The sequence below is a fragment of the Rhizoctonia solani genome, chromosome 2, assembly GCF_016906535.1.
Source record: "Rhizoctonia solani chromosome 2, complete sequence".
Lineage (NCBI taxonomy): Eukaryota > Fungi > Basidiomycota > Agaricomycetes > Cantharellales > Ceratobasidiaceae > Rhizoctonia > Rhizoctonia solani.
The window spans coordinates 2508022-2529874 of NC_057371.1; the positions used below are offsets into that span (position 1 = coordinate 2508022).

The 21853-nt window shown below is 46.7% G+C and overlaps 8 protein-coding genes across 8 annotated transcripts; 3 read left to right on the forward strand and 5 right to left on the reverse strand.

Moving 5' to 3' along the window:
• Positions 1 to 483: 483 nt before the first annotated feature.
• On the reverse strand, positions 484 to 2019 carry RhiXN_05399 (alkaline protease 2; the record flags this gene model as incomplete). Its single annotated transcript, XM_043325215.1, has 8 exons — positions 484 to 634; positions 692 to 1094; positions 1159 to 1227; positions 1284 to 1317; positions 1375 to 1440; positions 1496 to 1607; positions 1656 to 1856; positions 1913 to 2019. 8 exons carry the CDS (start codon positions 2017 to 2019, stop codon positions 484 to 486), a joined length of 1143 nt encoding a protein of 380 aa, XP_043177634.1.
• A 246-nt stretch (positions 2020 to 2265) lies between these two features.
• Positions 2266 to 3451, forward strand: RhiXN_05400 (uncharacterized protein; the record flags this gene model as incomplete). Its single annotated transcript, XM_043325216.1, has 4 exons — positions 2266 to 2338; positions 2971 to 3094; positions 3162 to 3280; positions 3336 to 3451. 4 exons carry the CDS (start codon positions 2266 to 2268, stop codon positions 3449 to 3451), a joined length of 432 nt encoding a protein of 143 aa, XP_043177635.1.
• Positions 3452 to 4764: 1313 nt separating this feature from the next.
• Positions 4765 to 6360, forward strand: RhiXN_05401 (subtilisin-like protease 8; the record flags this gene model as incomplete). Its single annotated transcript, XM_043325217.1, has 8 exons — positions 4765 to 4886; positions 4947 to 5174; positions 5232 to 5349; positions 5396 to 5458; positions 5513 to 5549; positions 5621 to 5671; positions 5725 to 6121; positions 6180 to 6360. The coding sequence occupies 8 exons, from the start codon at positions 4765 to 4767 to the stop codon at positions 6358 to 6360; spliced, it is 1197 nt and encodes a 398-aa protein (XP_043177636.1).
• Positions 6361 to 7285: 925 nt separating this feature from the next.
• RhiXN_05402 (cuticle-degrading protease) lies at positions 7286 to 8830 on the forward strand (the record flags this gene model as incomplete). The annotated part of the gene is made up of 8 exons (XM_043325218.1): positions 7286 to 7404; positions 7461 to 7664; positions 7729 to 7849; positions 7899 to 7961; positions 8016 to 8049; positions 8111 to 8179; positions 8229 to 8619; positions 8680 to 8830. The coding sequence occupies 8 exons, from the start codon at positions 7286 to 7288 to the stop codon at positions 8828 to 8830; spliced, it is 1152 nt and encodes a 383-aa protein (XP_043177637.1).
• An 815-nt stretch (positions 8831 to 9645) lies between these two features.
• Positions 9646 to 11244, reverse strand: RhiXN_05403 (F-box-like protein; the record flags this gene model as incomplete). The annotated part of the gene is made up of 1 exon (XM_043325219.1): positions 9646 to 11244. One exon carries the CDS (start codon positions 11242 to 11244, stop codon positions 9646 to 9648), a length of 1599 nt encoding a protein of 532 aa, XP_043177638.1.
• A 592-nt stretch (positions 11245 to 11836) lies between these two features.
• Positions 11837 to 13134, reverse strand: RhiXN_05404 (tyrosinase; the record flags this gene model as incomplete). Its single annotated transcript, XM_043325220.1, has 7 exons — positions 11837 to 11854; positions 11910 to 12119; positions 12183 to 12256; positions 12311 to 12446; positions 12508 to 12693; positions 12756 to 12814; positions 12867 to 13134. 7 exons carry the CDS (start codon positions 13132 to 13134, stop codon positions 11837 to 11839), a joined length of 951 nt encoding a protein of 316 aa, XP_043177639.1.
• Positions 13135 to 14637: 1503 nt separating this feature from the next.
• Positions 14638 to 15962, reverse strand: RhiXN_05405 (FAD-binding domain protein; the record flags this gene model as incomplete). The annotated part of the gene is made up of 5 exons (XM_043325221.1): positions 14638 to 14806; positions 14857 to 14980; positions 15042 to 15253; positions 15307 to 15746; positions 15807 to 15962. 5 exons carry the CDS (start codon positions 15960 to 15962, stop codon positions 14638 to 14640), a joined length of 1101 nt encoding a protein of 366 aa, XP_043177640.1.
• Positions 15963 to 19512: 3550 nt separating this feature from the next.
• On the reverse strand, positions 19513 to 21056 carry RhiXN_05406 (acetyl-CoA C-acetyltransferase; the record flags this gene model as incomplete). Its single annotated transcript, XM_043325222.1, has 7 exons — positions 19513 to 19675; positions 19735 to 19906; positions 19957 to 20460; positions 20517 to 20532; positions 20580 to 20804; positions 20858 to 20992; positions 21045 to 21056. The coding sequence occupies 7 exons, from the start codon at positions 21054 to 21056 to the stop codon at positions 19513 to 19515; spliced, it is 1227 nt and encodes a 408-aa protein (XP_043177641.1).
• Between the last annotated feature and the right edge of the window lie 797 nt (positions 21057 to 21853).

The following is a 21853-nucleotide window of genomic DNA, read 5'->3' on the forward strand; positions in this document are numbered from 1 at the left end:
ATAGCTTGGCCGGCATTATCATTTACGTCCGGCTTGTGGGCGAATCAAAGAATCAACTACATAACTCAAAGATGCGCTATCACACATGTTTTGGTAGCAAAGTTCGCATGGCTCTATGAGCTCATAACCCGAGCTAATGCGTAAAAGAAAAAGTTCACTGCTGGGGGATTATCACCGGGGCCGACCATTATATCTGTTAAAATCCGAAACAGAGCAGGACTGAGCAGACAAAGAGCATGATGCGCCCATAATTAGAAGCATGTCTCTGTATACTACTGAATTCTTAGGCCACCTCTCGAATAAATAAAGACTATATTATCTCAAAAAACAAGTGCTATTACGAAAAACAAGCTGCGCCTCACAGCGAATGAAGCACACATACAAGTGTAGACTAACAATATAAAGCAGTAGAGGTGTACAAGTGCAGACAAAGAACAGCTTTAGAATCTGGTAGTCGAGTGCCAGTGTCGTTGATATATTGATTTACCACAGCCGGGCGATATCCGTCGTGGTGTTTGACGGGAAACCGGTGGCTCCTTTGTAGGCGTTGGCCTTCATCACGGCCGTGAGATCCGCAGGGTCCATATTCCCGTGTCTTGCAATAGCCACCGCAAGAATTCCAGCAACATGCGGGCTAAGAATAGACTAGATAAGCATCCCATGTCTGTATTCAAACTCGGCCAGAACTCACGTTGCCATGGATGTACCAGATATAGTCTTGGTGTCGTTGTTGGTTAACCCTATCCAAGCACTCTCGACATTCACTCCGAATGAGTGAATGTCCACAGTTGGGCCAAAATTAGAGAAAGAGGCTTTCTTGCATGAATAATCGATCGCTCCTACTGTGTTGGCGATAGGAACACGGGCGGGACTATAGTTGCTGGCGTCCGCGTTGTCGTTTCCGGCGGCGACGGTGAATTGAATACCCATCTGTGCACATTTTTTGATTACTTCATCAAGCATCTCGGACGGAGGACCACCCAGGGACATTGTGACGATAGAAGGCTTATAGCCGCCATTTTTATACTCGGTGCAAGCGTAGTCTACCCCTGCTATAACATCGGAATTGTTGCCTATGCCGGTTGCACCGATTACTAGATTGGGTTTGCGAAAAGTTAGATGTACTATTATGCAACCATAAGAGCTGGTTTGTTTTACCTTTGACAGCCACAATGTGTGCCTTTTGAGCAACGCCATAATACAACCCAACAGCAGTTCCGGCGGTATCTATATGACCGATGACAATCAGACAAGAGTGCCTAGAGTTCCATAGAATAACTTACGAGTACCATGTCCGTGCAAATCTTCCATGGGTTCCTAAATCAATCTCTATTAGAAACCTCCGGACGATAAAAAAAAAGGTTTTCGACATACAAGTAGTACAAAGGATTTGCCCCATTTTGCACGCCCTCCAAAACAAGCATGATCGACTTTGATACCCTAATGAGACTGCATAAGCTCCAAACTAAGGAGCACTTCATACGGTCAAACGCACCGTGTCAATACCATAAATGGTTACACCACTTCCACCATTTTCATCATAAACCGGCCTAGGGCAAGTATCACCATCCTGACTTGGTGCTGGATCGCGTCGCTCATGAACAGGGCTACTAGCATGATTAATAATTGAGGATGTGATGAAAATGGCTACTTACTCAACCAAAAGCGACACGGTGTGATCTGGCTCGAGACCTTCGACATCTTGCATACTTTCAACTAAAGACGCCTCTTCGGGATACATATCTATTGCGGCGGCGTTTATTGTGCTATATCGGTGCTTCACGTTCAAAGTACGAGGCAGGCCTGATTGCAATTTGGAAATAAAGGCGTCCTGGGTAACACGGTCGCTGATTTTACTTGGATGATAATAATGTTAGGCTCCTCTTTTTAGTCGGACTCAGTAAGTACTTACACAATATAAGTTTTTTCGCCATCGCGTTTGGCAAGCGGAGCGATACCTGGTGCGGCGAGAGAAGGAACGATGGTAGCCAAAGCAGAGAGCCAGAAAATTGAATGCATAGCGAGCGTGAACAAGGAGGCTCCAAATCAACTGGCCAAGAAACAAGTCAGTGCGGGAATGGACTAAGGGTGAACCGTAGATTTGTTGACTATTTATATAAGTCCGCCATTATCCATGCCCAACCAGCAGATCTAGTGTGTTGGACTCAGCTAGTTCGGGATATCTTCTCGTCCAAAAAATGTCGCTCGGAAGTGTCATGCTAGAGAACGCCACTGACATTGCTTGGCACTGATAGGATGTTCGCCATGTCGATCACGGAATCAACCGAGGCCACTGATGGTCGTCGGCTTCTAGAATGGCTCTGTAATTTTATCACTCGTTCGTAATTGCCATCCGTGTACCTCCGAGCTCATATGTGGCAGTCATGAAATGCGACATCTTTTCGGCTCTTTGAACTATCCGCGTCGTAGAATATATCATCTTTGTGCTCTTTACGTTGGCCGCGTCACGTTCGTGTGTAGCTTGGTTGAGCTAGATGAAATACGAATTCGGCTCGAAGGATATCATTAGGTAAGAAGCCGGTCATCCTTCTTCACTCTACCCAATTTAGGCGCTCGAGCCCTCAAGAAGCGTGATCAAAGAATAAATGAGAGAATGTGAATGCCTCAGAAGCGCATCTTTAGACAGCCGAGTGACGTATCGTGAACTGCCATCGGTGTTCTGCATTGAGAGGTGTTGTCGGCTCGGGAAGCATTGACACTAGTACCTTTTTCGAGAGCTTACTCGGAGGAGACGTTGCAGGCCCAGCTTGAGCTTGGGCAGGTGGTGACTGCTACTGATTCTATTGTTCTTTTCACATGCACCGCGTTCGTTGTATCTACGCTCGCTTCCGGCACACTTACTGTTGTTCCTATCGTCAAGCGGAACGGATCGGTGAAACTAGACTCATTTATCATGTAAGTGCTTTATCGCTGTCTCCCTGGACTATGCTCAAAGAAATATTCCAATAGTCAAATACAAAGACGAAGCGATTAGCGTTGCCTCGGGCAAACTCGATGAAGCGGTCAAGAACCCCTACTCTAGCTCTTCGTCGTCCACGACTATCGCCCTCTCTCCCATGCAGTTACAGCAGACGTAAAGTCTGGTGGTCTGGGATTTGTTAAAAATATGATGGTGAGCTCGAATAAAAATAACCGGAAAGCCAGCTTTTGAATTATGGTTCACAAATCGACGTCTGGTCACTTGGTGTCGACATCAAGGGTGTCCGTAGATGGGCAGTCCCAATGCTAGGAATAACATCTCTGGCACTTCAATGGCAACGTGAGTTCGTTACTCCAATTCCTTGGTCAGGAATTCATGTCCGCCTGATTTGTAGCCCGTATACTGCTAGAGTTGCCACGACCACTCTCCGCAAATATGCTCAGATATCTCTACCCGAATCTTTCCAAGGAGCTCAAGGATTATGCATGCGACTCCCGGTGTGGCTCTTGATGATAAAAGAGGCGAATTGAAAAAAAGACCTCTGCAAAACCTGCTATCCTGGAAATGGTAGTCTACCCCCGGCTCCGTTGGATTTGTGGTAGATCTTTCAGCCGCCCCTGTACCCTTCTATCATCAAGTAAATCATTGTGTCGCTAGGCAGATGAATAATAATTCATCCGACTTGAACGTTAACACCAGAGATTCACATCCTGCTCGATCCCAATTCGGATTCTGATTTCAATTTGTCAGATTAGGTTTTATTTTTCTTCCGAGGGTGACAATTTGCTTTGCGCTCAGTCGGCACTGCCGTGCGATGAATTAACATCATATATCCTAGTTGAAATCCTTCATTACGCGTATATCGGGGGTTTTGCGATAAGTAACGTAAAGAGAAAGATCGGCTTGTTTACCAACTTTTGATTTGGGATATTCAAAGAATTCTCGGACCGGAATTAGAGATTTCTGGTCTCTATTGTCTGCGGGGGGGGGGGGCAGATGCACATATTGAGTACATTTTGACCGATGCTGACGTGCCTTTGTAAGTTAATAGCAACTATTGAGTCACACTCTATCTCCCTATGAATACTGCAGTTGAACACGTATGATGCCGTACTGGAATACATGGATCAACTGGGCCAGTACGTTCTTACTTGAATGAAATGGACGCTTCTAGACGAAGAGAAAAACTTGCGAATATGGGTATCACGCTTTCTCTCTGAACCCTCGAGGCTCTTTTGCGTGCCTGGATAGAATTGAATTGCTCTTGACAAGCGCAACAAACTAAATGCGTACGATACAGACTGGTTGCTATGCTTTACATGTATATTGACCTTGTGGCTGAGGCCAATCTCACCAGCTCGTGGAGCAGAGCACGCAAGTGAATGGGATTGGGGTGGCTTGGCAGGTACTTTGGACAACTTGTACAAGGGGTACGAATCTTGTGACGATAAATTAGTATACACATTTAGATATTTGGCACTCCATGGATTACAAATCAAGAACCCCAACATTGTAAAGTGCTAACTTTATCCAATTTAGGTAGCTGTCCCTGAAAGAGAGGTTGATAAATTAAATCCTAATAGTGACGGACCGGAGAAGAAGAAGATCTTTGGACACTTGATGGACGTATTTCGAACCACCACAGTTAAACTACTGAAGTTCTGCCTCGCAACATGCCGTCAGTATTGAAAGTGGTGTCCGAGATGTTCTGGGGTTGTTCTCTTGTATAAAACGTTGGTGGGTGAGAAGAGTGGATCTGTAGGGAGCAACTAGCTACCAATTCCACCACTCTTTTTACTTTTGCGATTTTTTCTCCCATCGCGATGCGCACCGCACTCCTTGTATCTGCTCTTGCATTTGTTGCCCCTGTGTTCGGCGCACCAACAGGTACCGTCGTTCCTATTGCCAAGCGCGCGGGACCTGTTGTACCCGACTCGTACATTGTGTATGTGCTTTTGTCGTACACTTGGCCATGGAGCGAGCGCTAACTCTAGCCGCCCAATAGCCGACTCAAGGGAGACACCTCGAAGAGCTTGTTTTTCGCTTTGCTCGATCCAATCTTTAAAGCCGCCAGCTCTGGTATCATTCATGACTATCGCGACTGCGGAAATTACCCTGAGGTTGCCCTGAAGCTCTCGGGCGATGCTTTGGCTTTTGTCCAGCGCATGAAAGAGGTCGAGTCTATTGAACAGGATGAGATGATCTTCTTACCGGAGTACGAGGAGGTTACTGGGTACGTTTTTTTTTCTTACGTCAGTGCTAGATTTTTGGTGCCAATGTTGGTAAACAGACTCAATATTGCCTCGCACACCAATGCAGAGCGCCATAGGCGACATGATACTCTTGCAGGTCGTGCCTATGAATCTAGCAAGCGTGGTGAAGGTGTAAATATATACGGGATTGATACTGTAAGTTCCATATTTTCTCCGAGATCCTATTGCTGAAGCTTCATAGGGCATCAATACTAATCACGTATGCTTTGAGGGGCGAGCAGTGTTTGGCAAGTCCTTCGTAGAGGTAAGTTTTATGATGATCTATTTCTGGCTTTTTATGATCTAATCCTTCCTGTAGGGTGAAGGTGAAGGTGATGGCAATGGCCATGGAACCCGTAAGCGCATATCCGTCTTTTGAATACCGAGAAGCTGACCCGTGTTGGAAATAGATACCGCGGGGACGCAGCCGGGAAAGGATTTGGCCCTGCCATATACGCTAAAGTAATTGCAGTAAAGGGTGAGTTATCCTCGAAGATTGTTACTATTCAAGAACTTATATGGCTCGTCTAGTCCTGAGCTCGATGGGGTCTGGTAGTACCTCCGGTGTTATTGCGGGTGTATGCTGGGCCTATAGCGATTTCAAAGCAAAGGGGGTGTCATCTGTAGCCATTATGTCCCTAGGCGGGCCGCTTTCTCCTCCACTGGATCGTGCAGTCAAAAACGCTATCGATGGCGGAATGCACTTTTCCATAGCTGCTGGAAATAGTGACTTACCTGCGGATCTGTTCAGTCCAGCCCGCGTAGAGTCGGCCAATACGGTTGGAGCGGTGGATTCGAACAACCACAAGGCCTCTTTTTCAAATTACGGGCCATCCGTCGATGTCTGGTATTCGGGAGTTAACGTTACGAGCGCATGGATTACCAGTAACGATGCGACAAGGGTTTTATCTGGCACCTCGATGGCTGCGTAAGTGATCTTTTAGATACTCTTGCCTCTTCTGATATACTTAATACAACAATAACAGACCTGGTGTTGCTGGTATCACGGCGTGCATGCTTTCAAAGTGCCCAAGTTTGAACAAGCCTTCTATTATGTCTGAAGAGCTGCGGAAGCACGCTGTTGTTCAGGCCAAATTCTCCAATGCAACTCAGGCGGACCTGACTCCAAACAAGGGTGTTGCTCAGCTTTGGGACTGCAGTTATTAATAGACACTCTTATCGAAGAATGCTTTCATCTTGATGTATGCCACCACTCGTTGACTGTTTTATTGGTTGAATGTATATCAATCTTACCTTGGTACTATTCTCTGAGAGTTCGATCACTGAAAGGCTATATCATTGGAAAACCATGCATCAGAAGTCTGCCCGGAGATTCGATATCCGGTTCTTGGGGGTCACCCAACTATGTGGCTTTGCATCGTCCCTAACGAGCGCTTGTTTAATAAGTGCTACCTATTCCAAGAGACCGGGACTAGCCAACACATTGGAATTCACATTGAGGTATACATGGTTAATTCTTATAAATGCTTAATGGTCGTGTTGATCAATATAACATTGCTTACTAATTTACTTCGGGAAGATTAAGAAACACCGATCAGCTGCGCGGTCACGTCACGGGTAATTTCCTCTTGTAACCACCACCGCCGTTACGCGCCGTGATATTCCCGCCAAGCCATACGGACGTGTGCATCTCGAAGCAAGAAGCCAGGCCACCATCTGCACAGATATGTACAATCCCGCGATCGCTTGCTATCGGTTATCGCACGGTGCTACCGTACATCAAACTGCATAGGTTCTCTTATTATTCTCGGCTATGTAGTTCTTTGTGAGATCCCTTTTTCGATGTGTCTGCCATGGTCCTCGTCGCATGCACTACCAGCCTTCTTTCTGAACATTCGTACATTTCCGCTCTATCGACCGCGTGCTTGTATCCCATGACCTGATTTACGGTATCCGATGATAAGCTATTTTGGGATTTACCAGCAGGTGAGCTTGTTGAAAGGATGATAATTAGCAGAAAGGTGAGGAACTCAATTTCGTATAAAATAAACTCCAAAGCAGTACATCTATCCTCAGCAATCGCCCAGCAATTGCAATCTACTCTCACTACCGGGTATCACTCTCATTCACAATGCGCGCCGCTTTCTTCTCCGTCGCCGCCCTTGCGGTCATCCTCCCTGCTCTTGGTGCCCCCGCCAATATCCCCATCGGCAAGCATGCTGGTCCGGTCAAGGCTAACTCGTACATCATGTAAGTGTTCCTGAAACATGACTGGCCTTTTTCATTTACCATTTCATGGAATTTAGCAAACTCAAGGATGGTGTTTCCAAGGACGCTCACTTGAATGCGCTCCTCTCGGCTTCGACTGCGGGCTCTAGCATCGAGTACAAGTATGAGCAGGTCTTCCAAGGCTATGCTGCCACACTCAAGGGCAAGGACCTCGACTATGTCCGTCAATCCAAGGACGTCGAGTACATCCTCGAGGATGGTATTTTCACCATCCAATACGAGTCAGTCACCATTCAGGTTATTTTACCCAGTGATAAAATTTCTTATATTGATTTTCGTTTTTAGACAAGGTGACGAGGCTGAAGCCTTGAAGCGCATGGCTGCTGAAGCCGAGACCGCCGTTGTCCCCGAGAAGTTGAGCAAGCGTGCCAACGGCTCCGGCGTAGTTGTCTACGGTATCGACACCGTGGGTATATTCACTACCAGATAATTAGAATCATCTCATCTTCCGATAGGGTATCTATACCGCTCACTCTACCTTTGGAGGACGGGCGTCCTGGGGTGCCACCTTTGGCGGTGTAAGTCTTTTGTTGATTAAGCAATATATTTCCTAATTTTTATTATTTAAACAGTATGCCAATGCCGATGGAAATGGCCACGGAACACGTGAGTTTATATATCCAGGAGAATTATCGGCCATATTCTGATGTTAATGCTAATCGGCCAGACACCGCCGGCACTGCTGTTGGTACCACCTATGGTGTCGCTACCTCGGCTAAGATCGTTGCTATCAAGGGTAGGTACACTTCGTTATCCACTAGCTACTTGCTAATTCATGAAACCAGTCCTCTCGGATGCTGGCTCTGGCGCCTACTCCGATATCATTGCCGGAGTCAACTGGGTCGTCTCCAACAAGGGCTCCAGCCCTGCAGTCGCCACCATGTCCCTCGGCGGATCGGCTAACTCCGCTCTCGACTCGGCAATCAGCAGTGCGATTGGCAAAGGTGTTCACTTCTCTATTGCCGCTGGTAACAGCAATGTCGACGCTGCCAACACCTCCCCTGCCCGTGTTGCTGCAGCCAACACCGTCGGTGCTGTTGACTCGAGCAACCGCAAGGCGTCGTTCTCCAACTACGGTTCCGTTCTTGACGTCTGGGCTCTCGGTGTCAACGTCTTGAGCGCCTGGATCGGCAGCACTACTGCGACCAACACTATCTCTGGTACATCCATGGCCACGTGAGTAGCACTCATTATTTCATATGGCTCCAAGTGCTCATCATTGATGGGTATATGCAGTCCTCGCGTCGCTGGCTATCTTGCCGTTGCTCTCGGTGACTATGGCAGTGTTACCCCCGCCAGTCTTAGCGCAAGCCTCAAATCCCATGCCATTGCAGCTGTCACCGGCGCACCTTCCGGAACTACCAACTTGTTGGCTCAGCGCTGGTAACTCGGGAAAACGCCTTGGGTCCACTGCGAGCCAAAAATTACTTGTATATATGTACCATAGTTGAATATCCTAGTGCTAGCGTATGGACTAATGAAAATAATACAATTTTCGAAATTCTATGGCTTCCCGGGGTCTTGAGTGAAATCTGAGTGCCTTCGAGGCAATATAATGAATATATATGATCGTTGGGCCGGTCGACTAAACTTACTGCACCCTTCGGGCTAAATGGATATTAGTAATCGCAACACCTGAGAGAACACTCTGCGTGTAAAGCGCAGAATGTGGAATACAGTTGGCCACCTTGTGCATCCACTGATACGAGCATTTAATTAGAGTTTCAATCCTTGGGTAGAAGATATCTGTCGCCTAGGGAAGTGAAGTTTCATTTAGGAGCTTCCGTATCATGTTGGTAAACACCTTCTGTATACCAATCAAGTGAAAAACGAGAGCACCGCGTTCCATAAAGATAAGTTAGAGTTGAAATTATGAAATCCGTTCCGTGCTTGAAACATGTCGGTCGCAGAGTAAGCAGGTTGTAAAGCATGAATACGTGATTGTGGCTACCAAATAAAAAGTGACTCTTTGTGTTTGTAGTATTGATGCGTATCAGAACTCGCTAGGTCTGGCGTTAGGCTCCAGTTTTACGGATATTGTAGCTAAAGGAGTCCTTAAGCCATAGCATTTATTGTTATAGCAGATACTGATATGTATATACATGATGCAAACGAAAGCAGCCGATGTACATATAAATTCGTATGGTTTCATAATCAAAATACAATATATGCGGGCCATCCAAAACGTACAAGCTAAAACGGTCAAATCATAACATGAGTCCAATCATCAGTCGCCCCCTCGCCTAACCTTGGATCAAAACGAACGTTCTCCACATAAGGCTTCAGCCAATACAAAAGCTCGTCCTCGAATGGTTCAATATAACAAGTGGAAAACCAAAGTTTTCGTATGGTAGGATGCGTTTCGATCACTTCTTGGATAGCTTCTATGGGAATGGATCCCGAGTGAAGATGCAGTGTCTGAAGGTTGGGGCATCGGAGGACTCGCACACCGGTTGAAGCGTCAATATAGGAGAATTTGGAAAGACATGAATCTTCGGGTTGTCCCTTGAGATCAACAATGAGGGTGGATATGTTTGGCACAGCCGGTAAACACCGAGCGATCAAATCTTGTTGTGCACATAGTCGGGCGACATCGGTACGACCCAAGAACGAGTTAATTGCCGATACCACATGGTCGTCGATAGACAAGAGAGTTATACGAATATTAAGACCCTTTGACTGAGGGAAGATCATCGGTAGTAGCACATCGAGGCTTTCATAGGTTAGCTCCATTAGCTCCAGCTGCTCAAGTTCTGTGAGATAAACTGGATGGGTGGAGACTTGATCGCATTGAAGGATTGCCATATTATTGATCCTCAGTTTTTGTAGCCTTGGGCTATTGGAAAGAATATCTAGAACATTGTGTATATGTGGAGAAACCTCGTAAGGGATACCGCCGATGTGTAACTGGGTTAAATTGTGGTAGATTAGGCTGTCCCAGGCGAATACCACGCCTAAAAGAGAGAGCGAGTGAATTGGGTCTAGCATTTGGGACATTCTTCCGATGAAATCGCGGTGTTTGGTTTGGATTGGCTCGGATATCTCAACTTTTGAGTCCATCTGAATTGTCAAAGCACGAAGCGTCCCTGGCCTCCCGTGTTGCAGCCAATGTGACATTGTTTCCCTCACGAGGTCAAGGCTCGAGAAATTGAGCATGACTATTTGTGTTAAGTTGTCTAGCCGTGACCGGAAAAGGTTCTGAAATATGTCAAAGCTCTCGTGATAGAAATAACGCGAGGCGTGCTCTTCGATAAATAAGGATTGGGGCACTCCGCAAGCTCGGTTTGAGTACAGTTCGGCCCGTTCATATTCCGCCTCGATCTTATTCCGCATATCGAAATCGAACCGAGACCAGAACGATGGCGTACTAATAAGAATGTTCCGCCAATAAGAACAAACATGAGTAGCAATGATCAAGTCTTTGTAGTTATCTTGATGAGAAGGAGAGGGAGTCGTGATGGATTGATTCTCGATCGCGCGAAAAGTGCTAGCAACAAAGCGGAAGATCCTAAGCAAGAGTTCGGGTGGCAAACTATTAACCTGGATCATCGAGTTTCGCATTTGGTTGAGATGAACCTGGGCCCGCGCAAGTATTGAGTGTTTATCAGGAATCGGCGCTTTGTTGATCCAAGTTTCAGACAAAGTGTTCCGTACGGATTGTGATTCGACAGAGCAGGCACTATTATGAGTTTGAGACTGAAGTAATATAGTGCTTTCAAGATAGTGCTGCACGGCATGATCCAAGGCCTCTTGCGCATCCTTCCATTGCTGGAGCGCACGAAAAGGACCCGCTGCTTGCATCGTGTGGAAATGAGATAAAGTGGTGAGATTTCGACTCTTATAGGCTGATAAATTTGTTACGTGTGAGTCAATGATGGTGGTGGCTGGGCTTGAGCTGTGAGTCAGTTGGTTCGCCTCGGACAAGAAGGCCGTGCCCAGAACAGAGCGTTCATTACATATTGGGGCGCAAGCGCCAAAGCATGTAGTCGGGTTATATCAGCCTTCCTATTCTAGCTTCGGGTCTGGCGAACCTAAATCACACCGGCTTACTGTATACACTTTTGATCATTTTTAGAGCGTAGGGTCCTCAGGATTCAAGTGATTGTGACCAATGCGCTGGTCGCAGTCGTATTCCTTGATTGATGGATTGTCAAGTACTATGTCACGCTTTCAAGAACGTGCAAACTGAATGAGAACCACATCCCAGTAGTTTGGAGAAAGCCATAATGTCCTTGATCATTAGATCATGTATATACGAAACATAAAAAAGAGTAACTTGAACACATTAAGAATATTAACGTTTCTGCTCATTAGAAGCGATGACCGAGGGGCAGATGCGGGCCAGACACGAACTACCTCCGTTCCACAAACTCTCAGGTCTTGTTCAGACATCTCACTCGTCGTCGTCGTACTATATCAGCACACAATTAAGTACCTGTGCCGCACGAAAAACCAACACTGCGTACCTTGTAGCATAGCCCGTTCGACAGGGTGTCCATCACACTCTCGACCGATCGGTTATCCCCAAGTCCCATAAAGTCTAGCGTGTCTTGCAAAGTCGCGTTGAAGACAGTCGAATTCTGGATGGTATTTCCCTGGTAGTCTAACAGCCGAGTGGCGTTTCTGCCTTGCCAGAGCGTCCACAGACGGTCAACCTGCGCGTGATGCAGGAAGAACTACCGAAACCGTTAATCAGCTTCGATGTTTCAACCAGATCAACAAGGCAGGGGATAACTCACAAGCGGTTCGTTGGGCGAGTAAATTGCGAACAAATCACCGCCGACTGCCAGGTGGATAAGATTGTGAGGTTGACCTAGAAAAGCGGTCAGTGCATATACTGTGCCTGGAAAAAAAGGAGCCGACTTACTCTCCGAGTTGTTCCAAAAGCGCACAAAGTCTGGGTATTCCAGGATTGTGTTTACCGTCGAGCTTGTCCAGTTACCGACCATTTCATCGTCTACGGAGAAGCCACGTCCCAGGCAATGTGGCTCGGGTACGTTCAACTATGAAAACAGGCAGCGAGAAATGGTGAACGTAGAGGCCAAAAAGTCGGGTGTTGCATACCTGGAATCCGGCATATGGGCCGTTGTCAACGCAGACCACAGTCGAGTTGCCTTGAGGAGTACTGGGACTTCCGAACCCGAGAATGGGATCGAAGACGGTCGCGTTTCTGAAAGCGGCCGCGCTGGCTGCGTTGCGGGTCCAATCCCAGTAAGGAAGCGGCTCCGTGTAGCCACACTCGTTCATATCCTGCAGGGGTATATGCGTCAGATGTGCCCCGGCAGCAGTGAGGCATTGGCCAGATTCTTTACCTTCTCACGTAGAGACGTAAAGTAACGGTGCCAAGGATACAGCGCAGCGACTCTGTGAACTAGAATAAAGGGTCAATATGAATTATCGTCGTGCACTAGTTAGCTACTTACCCAATGGTTCTAACTGAAGATGAATGTAGGTGTAGTCGTCGAACAGCGTCTTGCTCACTCCTCCAGACTCTATTCTGCTGGGCTTGGTCTGCAGACACTTGACTGCGTTGTGAAAGGCATCCCGCTGGGACTGCGGGAGAGTGTTCCACTCCCGACGAATAGCCGGGTTGGTGCACTCAGGCCCCTTGGTAGGTGCTAGAAGTGCGCCGGGCAAGGCAATAAAGAGACTAGTCCAGAGGAGCAAACTGTGCTGGGTGGTCAAGAACATGTTTAGGTTGATATAAACTCGCTAGTGAAAGATGAGAAACCAAGAGCAGAATGCCAGAGATGAACGCGAAATGCCCTCATTTATACCCATGTCGACCTCGATAGCTTTGCATATACACCAAATGCGCTATTCTCGCTCAAGCGACACTTATCCAGGGTCCATCAAGCCGTGCGGGTTCAGGGTCGTTGAACCCGCTACCGAGAGACCGTCAGGGCCCACTTGTCCAAGGGTTTCGTCTCCCAGGACACTTGGTTTCATCTATATTTGAGCAAAAGTTTGTAATTGGGCGTAAGAGATGGTTTTTCCAATGCATGGATTGTTATCATGATGTCACTGCTTTCCACGCTAATAGGATACACCTCCTGTATACGTTTTAGGTACGGGAGGGTGTTGGATCCATGTTCCTGCAAACTAGAGAAACATACACTTGCTATGAAAGCAGCATTCCAATAGAGACTGATTGACTTCAGGACACTAAATTATATAGAGCATTTGGATTCACTGTGAACTCCAAAAGCACATGACATCCAGACTTTGCCAAGCATCCGCGTATATACGGAAATGCGGGGTCCGCAGCTCGACAACACACAGGCACGAGCTAATATGCAGGTCCACGGAAATGCTGGTTGACCTTTTCCAGCACTCCGCATACAAAGTGCGGTTTTCGATGTCCAGAAAATCTGCATCTTGGAGTTCATCGTGCGTATAGCTGATAGGGCCCACTGTACTAGCACGTAGTGATTGAGTGTAGGCAGGAGTTGGCCTTCCAACTGCTTTTGAGGAAAAAGACCATCAGTGCATTTGGCTCATTGCTAGTGTAAATTGATTGCAAACCGATTGGGCCATACGGAGATATTGATGAAACCAGAGGCGTCTTTGCCGAGCTGGGGTCTGAAATGCACCCGTTAAGGGTCCGAGTTCAAAACAAGAGTAAGCTATTTTACCATACGCAAGCTTCTCCCGACCGAAATTTCCAGGTCATTATCATTTGAAGGGTGCCGTCTCCGCTATGAAGGTGGCAGAAAGCTTTCAGCGCCTGATTAAATTATAAATTTGCTCCCATTTTTTAGTTCTATTAGCGCTCTAATTGAATGTGCTGTTTAGCCGACCATGACTTTGCTAGCGCTTGAGCACATGCACAGGTGACGCGAGCACCATCGCGGTTCGGATACCGTCCGTTTTCTCTTGTTCCCAAACATCTCACTACAGTTAGCGGGCATAGGCACGTTGCATATTTGGTTCGGTATGTATATCTTCGACAAATGCTGCGTTCCTTCAATCCTATCATGTTTTTCGGACCGGCGTTATATATTCTCGTTAATGAGAGAATAGGTAACGCAACTCAGAAACTTTGGATGATTTTGTTACATGAGCATCACTAAAGCCCTAACACAGACCCTAAAAAGGTTGTCGCTGTGCAGCGGCCTATCGATATGCAACCAGCTGTAATAGAGACGGACTCGATCACACCGCGACTCCCACGGCTACTTTTACTAAGTAAGGCTACACGCTCAATGTAACACTTTGAGGAGGAATCTTGAAGCCGCCACAGGATAGTATTTCAAACACACTATCGGGGTCGTACTTGGACTTCACCTTTCGAAGGAAGTCCACTTGAGCGGGTCCATATGACTCAATTGGCTGCTGATTAGAACCTGCATAATTGAGGTATCTTAGGTCTTGGTAAGTACTCGAAGCCCCATCGCTAATTTTGTGACGCACATATATCGTTCGAGTTGCCCTTTTGACTTGGCAATACCTGTAGACTTTGCGATTAATTTGGCGATCGTTTCGTATACTTTCTCGTCGTCTTCTTCCAGTGACCAAGAAAACAAGTAGCTCACGACTAGAGCCATAGATCAGTTTTAAGCCAAAGCGGTTAGCTAGAAGTATAGTCCGTAGCTCACTGATGCGTGTATTGGGTGCTGGTTTCAAACCAAGTACATTCCCTCCTTTCCTATCACTTGCGTGAATCATGCTACTAGACATAGCTTGATATACAATCCCTGAAGCCAATCCGGGTGTCTCCTTTAATCCGTCTACAGTCAAGCGCCAGATGTCAAACAACTGTTTGAACAACTTTGAGTCAGCCTGCACAGTATAGGTCCGGAAGTCATATCTAAGGAACTTGAGCTTAGCTCACACTCTGCGTAAATGATGAAATATCAGTACCGTTGTTTTGTCTCGCTTCCAACTGAATACTCTTCCAAGGCTTCTCTAAAGGTCTTGACTTTGACGGTATTCATAATGGTTGGAAGATCGAAGAAGGGTTTGACCGCTGATGGTGGTGCTGCAACAGGCTCCGGGTAGAACGAATAGAAGGTGGCTGCTTCAATAGCCTGAGATGGGACGTATATAAAATTTGATATAATATGTGTTTTGGGGTCAGATTCGATCCCCTCGCGAGCGTAAGTTTCCATAATTTTGAAAAGAGCGTTGTATTGTTCAGGAGAGTAATGCAGACTTCCGGCGTAGACGTTATCGATCGGGTAAGCTTGAAGTTTAAATGAGGTTACAATTCCAAAATTGCTACTTCCACCCTTGAGTGCCTTGAACAAGTCCGGTGAAGATTCTTTTGTTGCTGTTGAGATCGTGCCATCGGCAAGAACGATCTAAAGAGTAAATAAACCTAAGGCGGCGCAAGGAAAGTAGGTAAACAAATAGGCCCTTACCTCATATGAGAGTACGCTGTCTGCGCCAAACCCTTCGGAGTTCATCAAGAATGAAAGGCCCCCACCCAAGAGGAACCCGCTCACACCAATGGGGGAGAGTCTTCCCCCCGTCACCGTGATACCATATTCACCTATCTTAGAGTAGACATCCCCCATTTATTTCCAGCTCCAATGTCGACCGATCCCTTGTCTTGGCTTACTTCCACAGCCACAAGCTTTGAAAGAGATATTAATACCCCCGAGTCAGTGTTAGCCCAACCCGGATTTGTCATATGTCCTCCACTCCGCACAGCAAATTTGCAGCTTTTCTGGACCAAAATCTTTATGGCGGTGGACACATCGGAAGAAGACTCGGGTAGAAGGATACATGCTGGCGTTAATATACTGGTTAAAGCTGCATAATATTTAGGTATGGGTTAGTATGGCCATTTATGAACACCGTTGATGAAACGAAGCGTACACCAATGTTTCTGGTTTTCTATAATGTAATTCGAATTGAGGGGTCGAAGAACCTTTTCTCCGGACAACTCTTTCGTCAAACAATCACACTAAGAGGGCCTCAATGGTATTGATTATCGGTAATCCACAATGAATAGCTTACACATTTTGCAGAAGCGTTGGTAGTAGGGACGAGTAGTATGAGCGCACAAAGTAATCGTGCCAAAGTAAGGCCACGGGCCATGGTGTTCGATAAGTAGGATGAGGGTCGCCGCGCAAGGGCACAGGCATCCCTTTTAAGTCAAACAATCTGACTGATTATTCGGGTGATAGAAGCCTTTTGGAAATTCTTATTCCTTCCCGATCATTGTAATATAGCGGATTCCCATTGATAGAAAAATATACAGAATGGCAGCCTTACAACCCTTCTGATGACTGATTGTAATGTAAATTCTGGTGAGCGCTTGGGGTCGCTACAAAGGGTTTTATATGTGATTATATACATGCCAAAGAAAGACATATTAACTTCACGTCTAAGTGGTGATTGAAATAGTCTTCTATCATCACAAGCTTTCCAGGAGCAAATATCAATGCATATACCCGAGGCTTATGGTGTAATTCAATTCATGAAATGGTACCAATCAGACAACAACTCCGTATCTGATCGCAGGTCGGACTTGACGTCTTCGATTACCGGGTCCAAAAGATGGCACAGCACATCCTCGAATGGATCTATATAACAAGCTGAAAACCTTAGCTTCCGCAATAGTGGGTGAGTTCCGACCAGATTCTGGACAGCTGGAATGGAAACAGTTCCTGTGACGAAATACATAGTATGAAGCCTAGGACACCGCGGTATATATCTACCCGTTGATTCGTCAGTATGCTGAAATGTGAGAGACAAACATCGCCGGATTGCATGCCAAGGTCAACTATCAGTGTGTGTAAATTCGGTAAAACTGATAAGCATCGACCGATAACATAATCGAATTCCGGATCATCGCATTTTTGTATATATAATCGAGTAGTATTTGTACGAGCTAGGAAATGGTGTATGATCCCAAAGCCCTCTGCTCCCCATGATGACACGGCGAAACGAAGACTCAGATCTTTAGATCCTATGAAGATGTTAGGCAATAGCTGTGCGAGACTATTGGATGACAAAGCCGCAAGATCAAGATCGTCGAGATTGGCAAGATAAACCGGCTTAGGAGAAGTCGAGTCACTTGAATGGATTTCCGTACTGTACAGTTGGAGAGTCTGTAGCAATGGGCATCCTGACAATATCCGTAGCATCTGATTAACGTCGGGGAGTCCTCGTGGCGGACGTTTCCATGCGTAGTACGGTGAGGTTTCGATAAATAGGGTCATCCCAGGCGAACCGCATCCACGAAGAGAAAGAGCTTGGATTGGGCTTAACATTGATTCGATTCGTGCAGGCAACGAAACCGTCTTTGTATGAATTGGACCGGCCCAAGTCATATCGGAATGCATCTGGATTGTTAGCGCGCGCAGTACCCCAGGAGTTCCGCCACGCAACCAGAAATGTATAGTATCCCTAACGAACTGAGAATGCATGAAGCCGAGAAGCGAGAGCTGTGTGAGAGTATCGAACCGTGGACGCATGACCCGGTTCATAAAATTACAGTGGTGAATTGGAGAAAGAGGCTTGTCTATGCTATCATTGATAGATAATGATTGTGGTAAGCCAGATGCCCTGATCGAGTACACTTCTGCCCGCCCCTATTCATTTTCTAAGGGGCGCCCTGGTTCCAGCCAGAAAAGTGACCAAAATGATGGCTCAGCGAGCAGAACATTTCGCCAGTCTGAACAAACATGCGTGAGACCGACGAGATCCCGATGGTCGTCATGTTCAAGCTGGTTGGAAAATGGTATGGGTGCGCCGTAGTGAGAATGGAAAGTCCTGAAAGCAGATAATCGGAATATTGGGAGAAGAACCTCAAGCGGTAGTGTGTTTACTGGCTGAAGCGAGTTACGTGTTTGGTTTATATATATTTGAGCCTCTGCAAGTTTTGCATGTTTATCAGGTACCGGGGGGCCATTGTCCCAGAGCTTTGTAAGTTTCTTACACGTAGTCGTCCACTCAGAGTGGTTCGAGCCGCTGCGAATAATAGAATGAAGAACTACAGTACTTTCGAAGTAACGTTGGATAGCATGATCTAGAGCAATTTGCGCATCCATCCACAATTGAAGCGCATGATCGGGTGAAAAATCCAAGTAATCGGGCATTTCAGAAGGTCAGTATTCGTTGAGAAGAGTTGTGTGTATCTCGTATCAATTGGGAGGAGTGTTAATTCTGGGTAGTATATGACCTTGTTGGGGAAGGAAGAATCTATGTGGGACTAAACACTGGCGCCCAGCGCACTGACCACCCACTGGCTTATATAAACCTCCTTCCTCGGGAAATTTTGTTCTTTACAGTCATCTCGCTCCCTATGGGTTCATGAACCCGAGTGTTCGTGCACAGCGTTCACCACGGCGGGTGCGAGTAGAATAGCCATCGGGCTCTTCGCTGGGCATGTCGTTATCTCGTATTGCCTCTACATGATTGGCGACTAATCAGCGTTGGGCGCATTTTTGCATTTTTTTTTTGTTTTGTTTCTTTACTACCGAGTAGATTTTTCAGTGTATAATTTATTTATATGAATCCATTTATTTCAGCGGGCACTAATTTATTAGGTTGTTAGACACTCACGACCGACATGTCTTCTTTAGTTCTGTGCTGATACCGCTAATATTTCAGTCAGCGATATCCTTGCGGCGTCCACCTACAGGGAGTACCTGTACATCTTGAGTCAATTCTATGGTTAATAGGCTATCAGATAGCCCATTGACTTTCTGAGCGTGGGGGTGAGCATCATGCCATTTTTCTCCAATCCCAGATAAATACCCACTCGTGGGCTTGCTTTTCCGATCCATGTTCATTCTGTTGTTTTATAGTCGTTTTTCCATGGCTTTATATCGGCAAAATGTATGCACCATGGTTAGCTAATCCGTAACGAACGAAAAATATCAAAGTGGCATCCGTTTTACGGTTGTTTTGGGGACCTGAAAATCTAAGGCTGGTATGCAGTCACGCGCCCTTGAGATACATCCCTAACTTGGTTTTCCCACGTTTTATCAAAAGTTTTTACCAAAACTCCCGAGTCCGGAATTCATACCTGTGTGGTGGTATTTAAACTAATTTTGCATTGATGTCTCTCAACATAACATTACACTCCCCAATATATACCACGAAAAACCAGGTCTACTGCTCGTTGACGAAAACAGCAGCCATACCCATACCCGAACCAATACACATGCTCGTCACAATGATGCGCTCGTTGGTGCGCTTGGCATGAGCAAACGCGGTGGCGACTTGCCGTGCACCAGTGCATCCGAGAGGGTGACCCAACGCAATCGCACCACCGCTGGAGAAAAATTAAACTAGGTTTAGAATATGCTTATGGAATAGGCTAAGAGTACGTACTTGGGGTTGACCTTCTCGAATGGAATGCCGAGGTGCTCAATGGACATGATTGCCTGCGATGCAAACGCCTCGTTGATCTCGAAAAAGTCGACATCGCTGAGCTGGATTCCAGCTTTCGAGAGAGCCTTTGGGATAGCATAGGCTGGGCCGACACCCATGATCTTGGGTGGTACTATAACAGCATATAAGCGAGAGGACGGGAAAGTAATACGAACAACGCACCTCCAATGACAGCAGAAGTGACAAATTTGCCAAGAATAGGCAATCCGAGTTTCTGAGCAACACTACGGCGAGCCAACAAGACAGCCGCAGCACCGTCCGAGACCTGGCTGGCATTTCCGGCATGGGTCGAGCCAGTCTTGGAGAACGCGGGCTTGAGTTTAGACAAGCTCTCGGCAGTCACGCCGTCACGAACACCATCGTCGTTCTCGACGACGATTTCCTTCACCTCGTTGGTCTTGGGGTCGGTCCACTTGGTCTTGACAGGAACAATTTCCGCACGGAATTTACCCGCTTTTAGAGCGGCGGCAGCCTTGGCAAACGACTTGGCCGCGAATTCGTCTTGGGTGGCCCGAGAAATTTTGTATTGAGCCGCAACGTTTTCCGAAGTGATACCCATAGGGATGAGGCAGTCGGCGGATTCCTGGTTGGCCAGAACGTCCTCAGAGAACTGGGCGGGCATTACACCGGCACCGTATCCGTGAGTCATGCTTTCCACACCGGCACCTAAGAATTTATCGAAATGAAACGACTATCAAGAACAAGGAAAAGTTTTTATTTACCGATACCAATATCGATCTGACCAGCGCTAATTTCATTAGCAATCTGGCTGACGGCAGTCAAACCGGAGCTGCATTGCCTGTTGACGGTGTAGACCGAGCTCGAGTTGGGGATTCCGGCGTGGAGAGCGGCCATACGTGCCGCAGTGGCTCCTCCGCCTGGGGAAGCACATTGCCCACAGCCACATCCTCGATCAACTTGGGGTCGAGTTTGGCGCTGGTGTAGACGGCCTTGAGGACGTTGCTCAAGAGCTCCTCGGGAAGGGTATCCTTGAAGCCACCCTTCTTGGCCTATTTGATGGATTAGTACGCGTAGCTTGCATGTCATCTACTCGATTGCGTACCTTGGTGATGGCCGTTCGAAGGGCAGAGACGATGACAACGTCGTTGGGGACTGAGCAAGGATTTGAGACTTGGCCATGGTAAGTTGTGGTAGGAGGAGAGTGGTGGATTGTGGGGATGTGGAGACCGAGTCCTCGCTATAAAAGTGCGGGTTCGGGTTTGGCTAACCGGTCGTGATAAATCAGACACATTAGCCGTCATAACCGGATTCACGTGGTTTCGGTGCTTGTGCACGTGAAATCAGAGTGCACAGCCACTTGCCGAGTCTGTAGGTTTAAGGTGCTGTCAAAGGCAGGGATGAGTTCATCTATATGTGGAAACTCTGACGTTTAAAATCACTCTGAAGCATATTTTGAGGTATATTAGGAGTACATAGGTTGAGTTTGTCACAACTTTGAATGTGCGAATTTTAGGGTGCGTGGAAGCGGCTCGCGTGACACCCAATCACACCCAGTTCCAGTCCCTCTAAAAACTAAACAAATATATTCATGAGCAGTTTGTAGCCTCTATCATTGATATATCTACTTAAGTCATTATGGACAACGCTGGAAGTAAGTGAAATTAAAGGTCACATGAGTCGACTCCCATCTCAAACAGCCAAACTCTTGTTCCCTGCTTATTAATAGTATTCACGGCGAAATATCTTATCGGGTCCCTTTGCCAGCGTATCTTAACATAGGAAGGCCTGAGAAATGTGATGAGTCTGGAGAGTGGCCAGAACCGGCACTAAGACCATTCGATATCAAATTACACGCACGTGACATTCATACGCTCGGTCATTAGCCACGACAAGCCACAACTTCCCCGCAACTCACATCCAGCTCTCCGGACAAGTTCGACAGTTTCCGTGTATGAAAAATACTCGAATAATAATCCACAGAAAAATTCGACCCCCTAATGCCAGAGCACTGTGCCAGTTTTCATCTACATCCGTGATTTACTCCCGAATAGGCCCAGACTCAGTGTTCCAGACTTTAGAGAAAAAAACAAACAAGAAA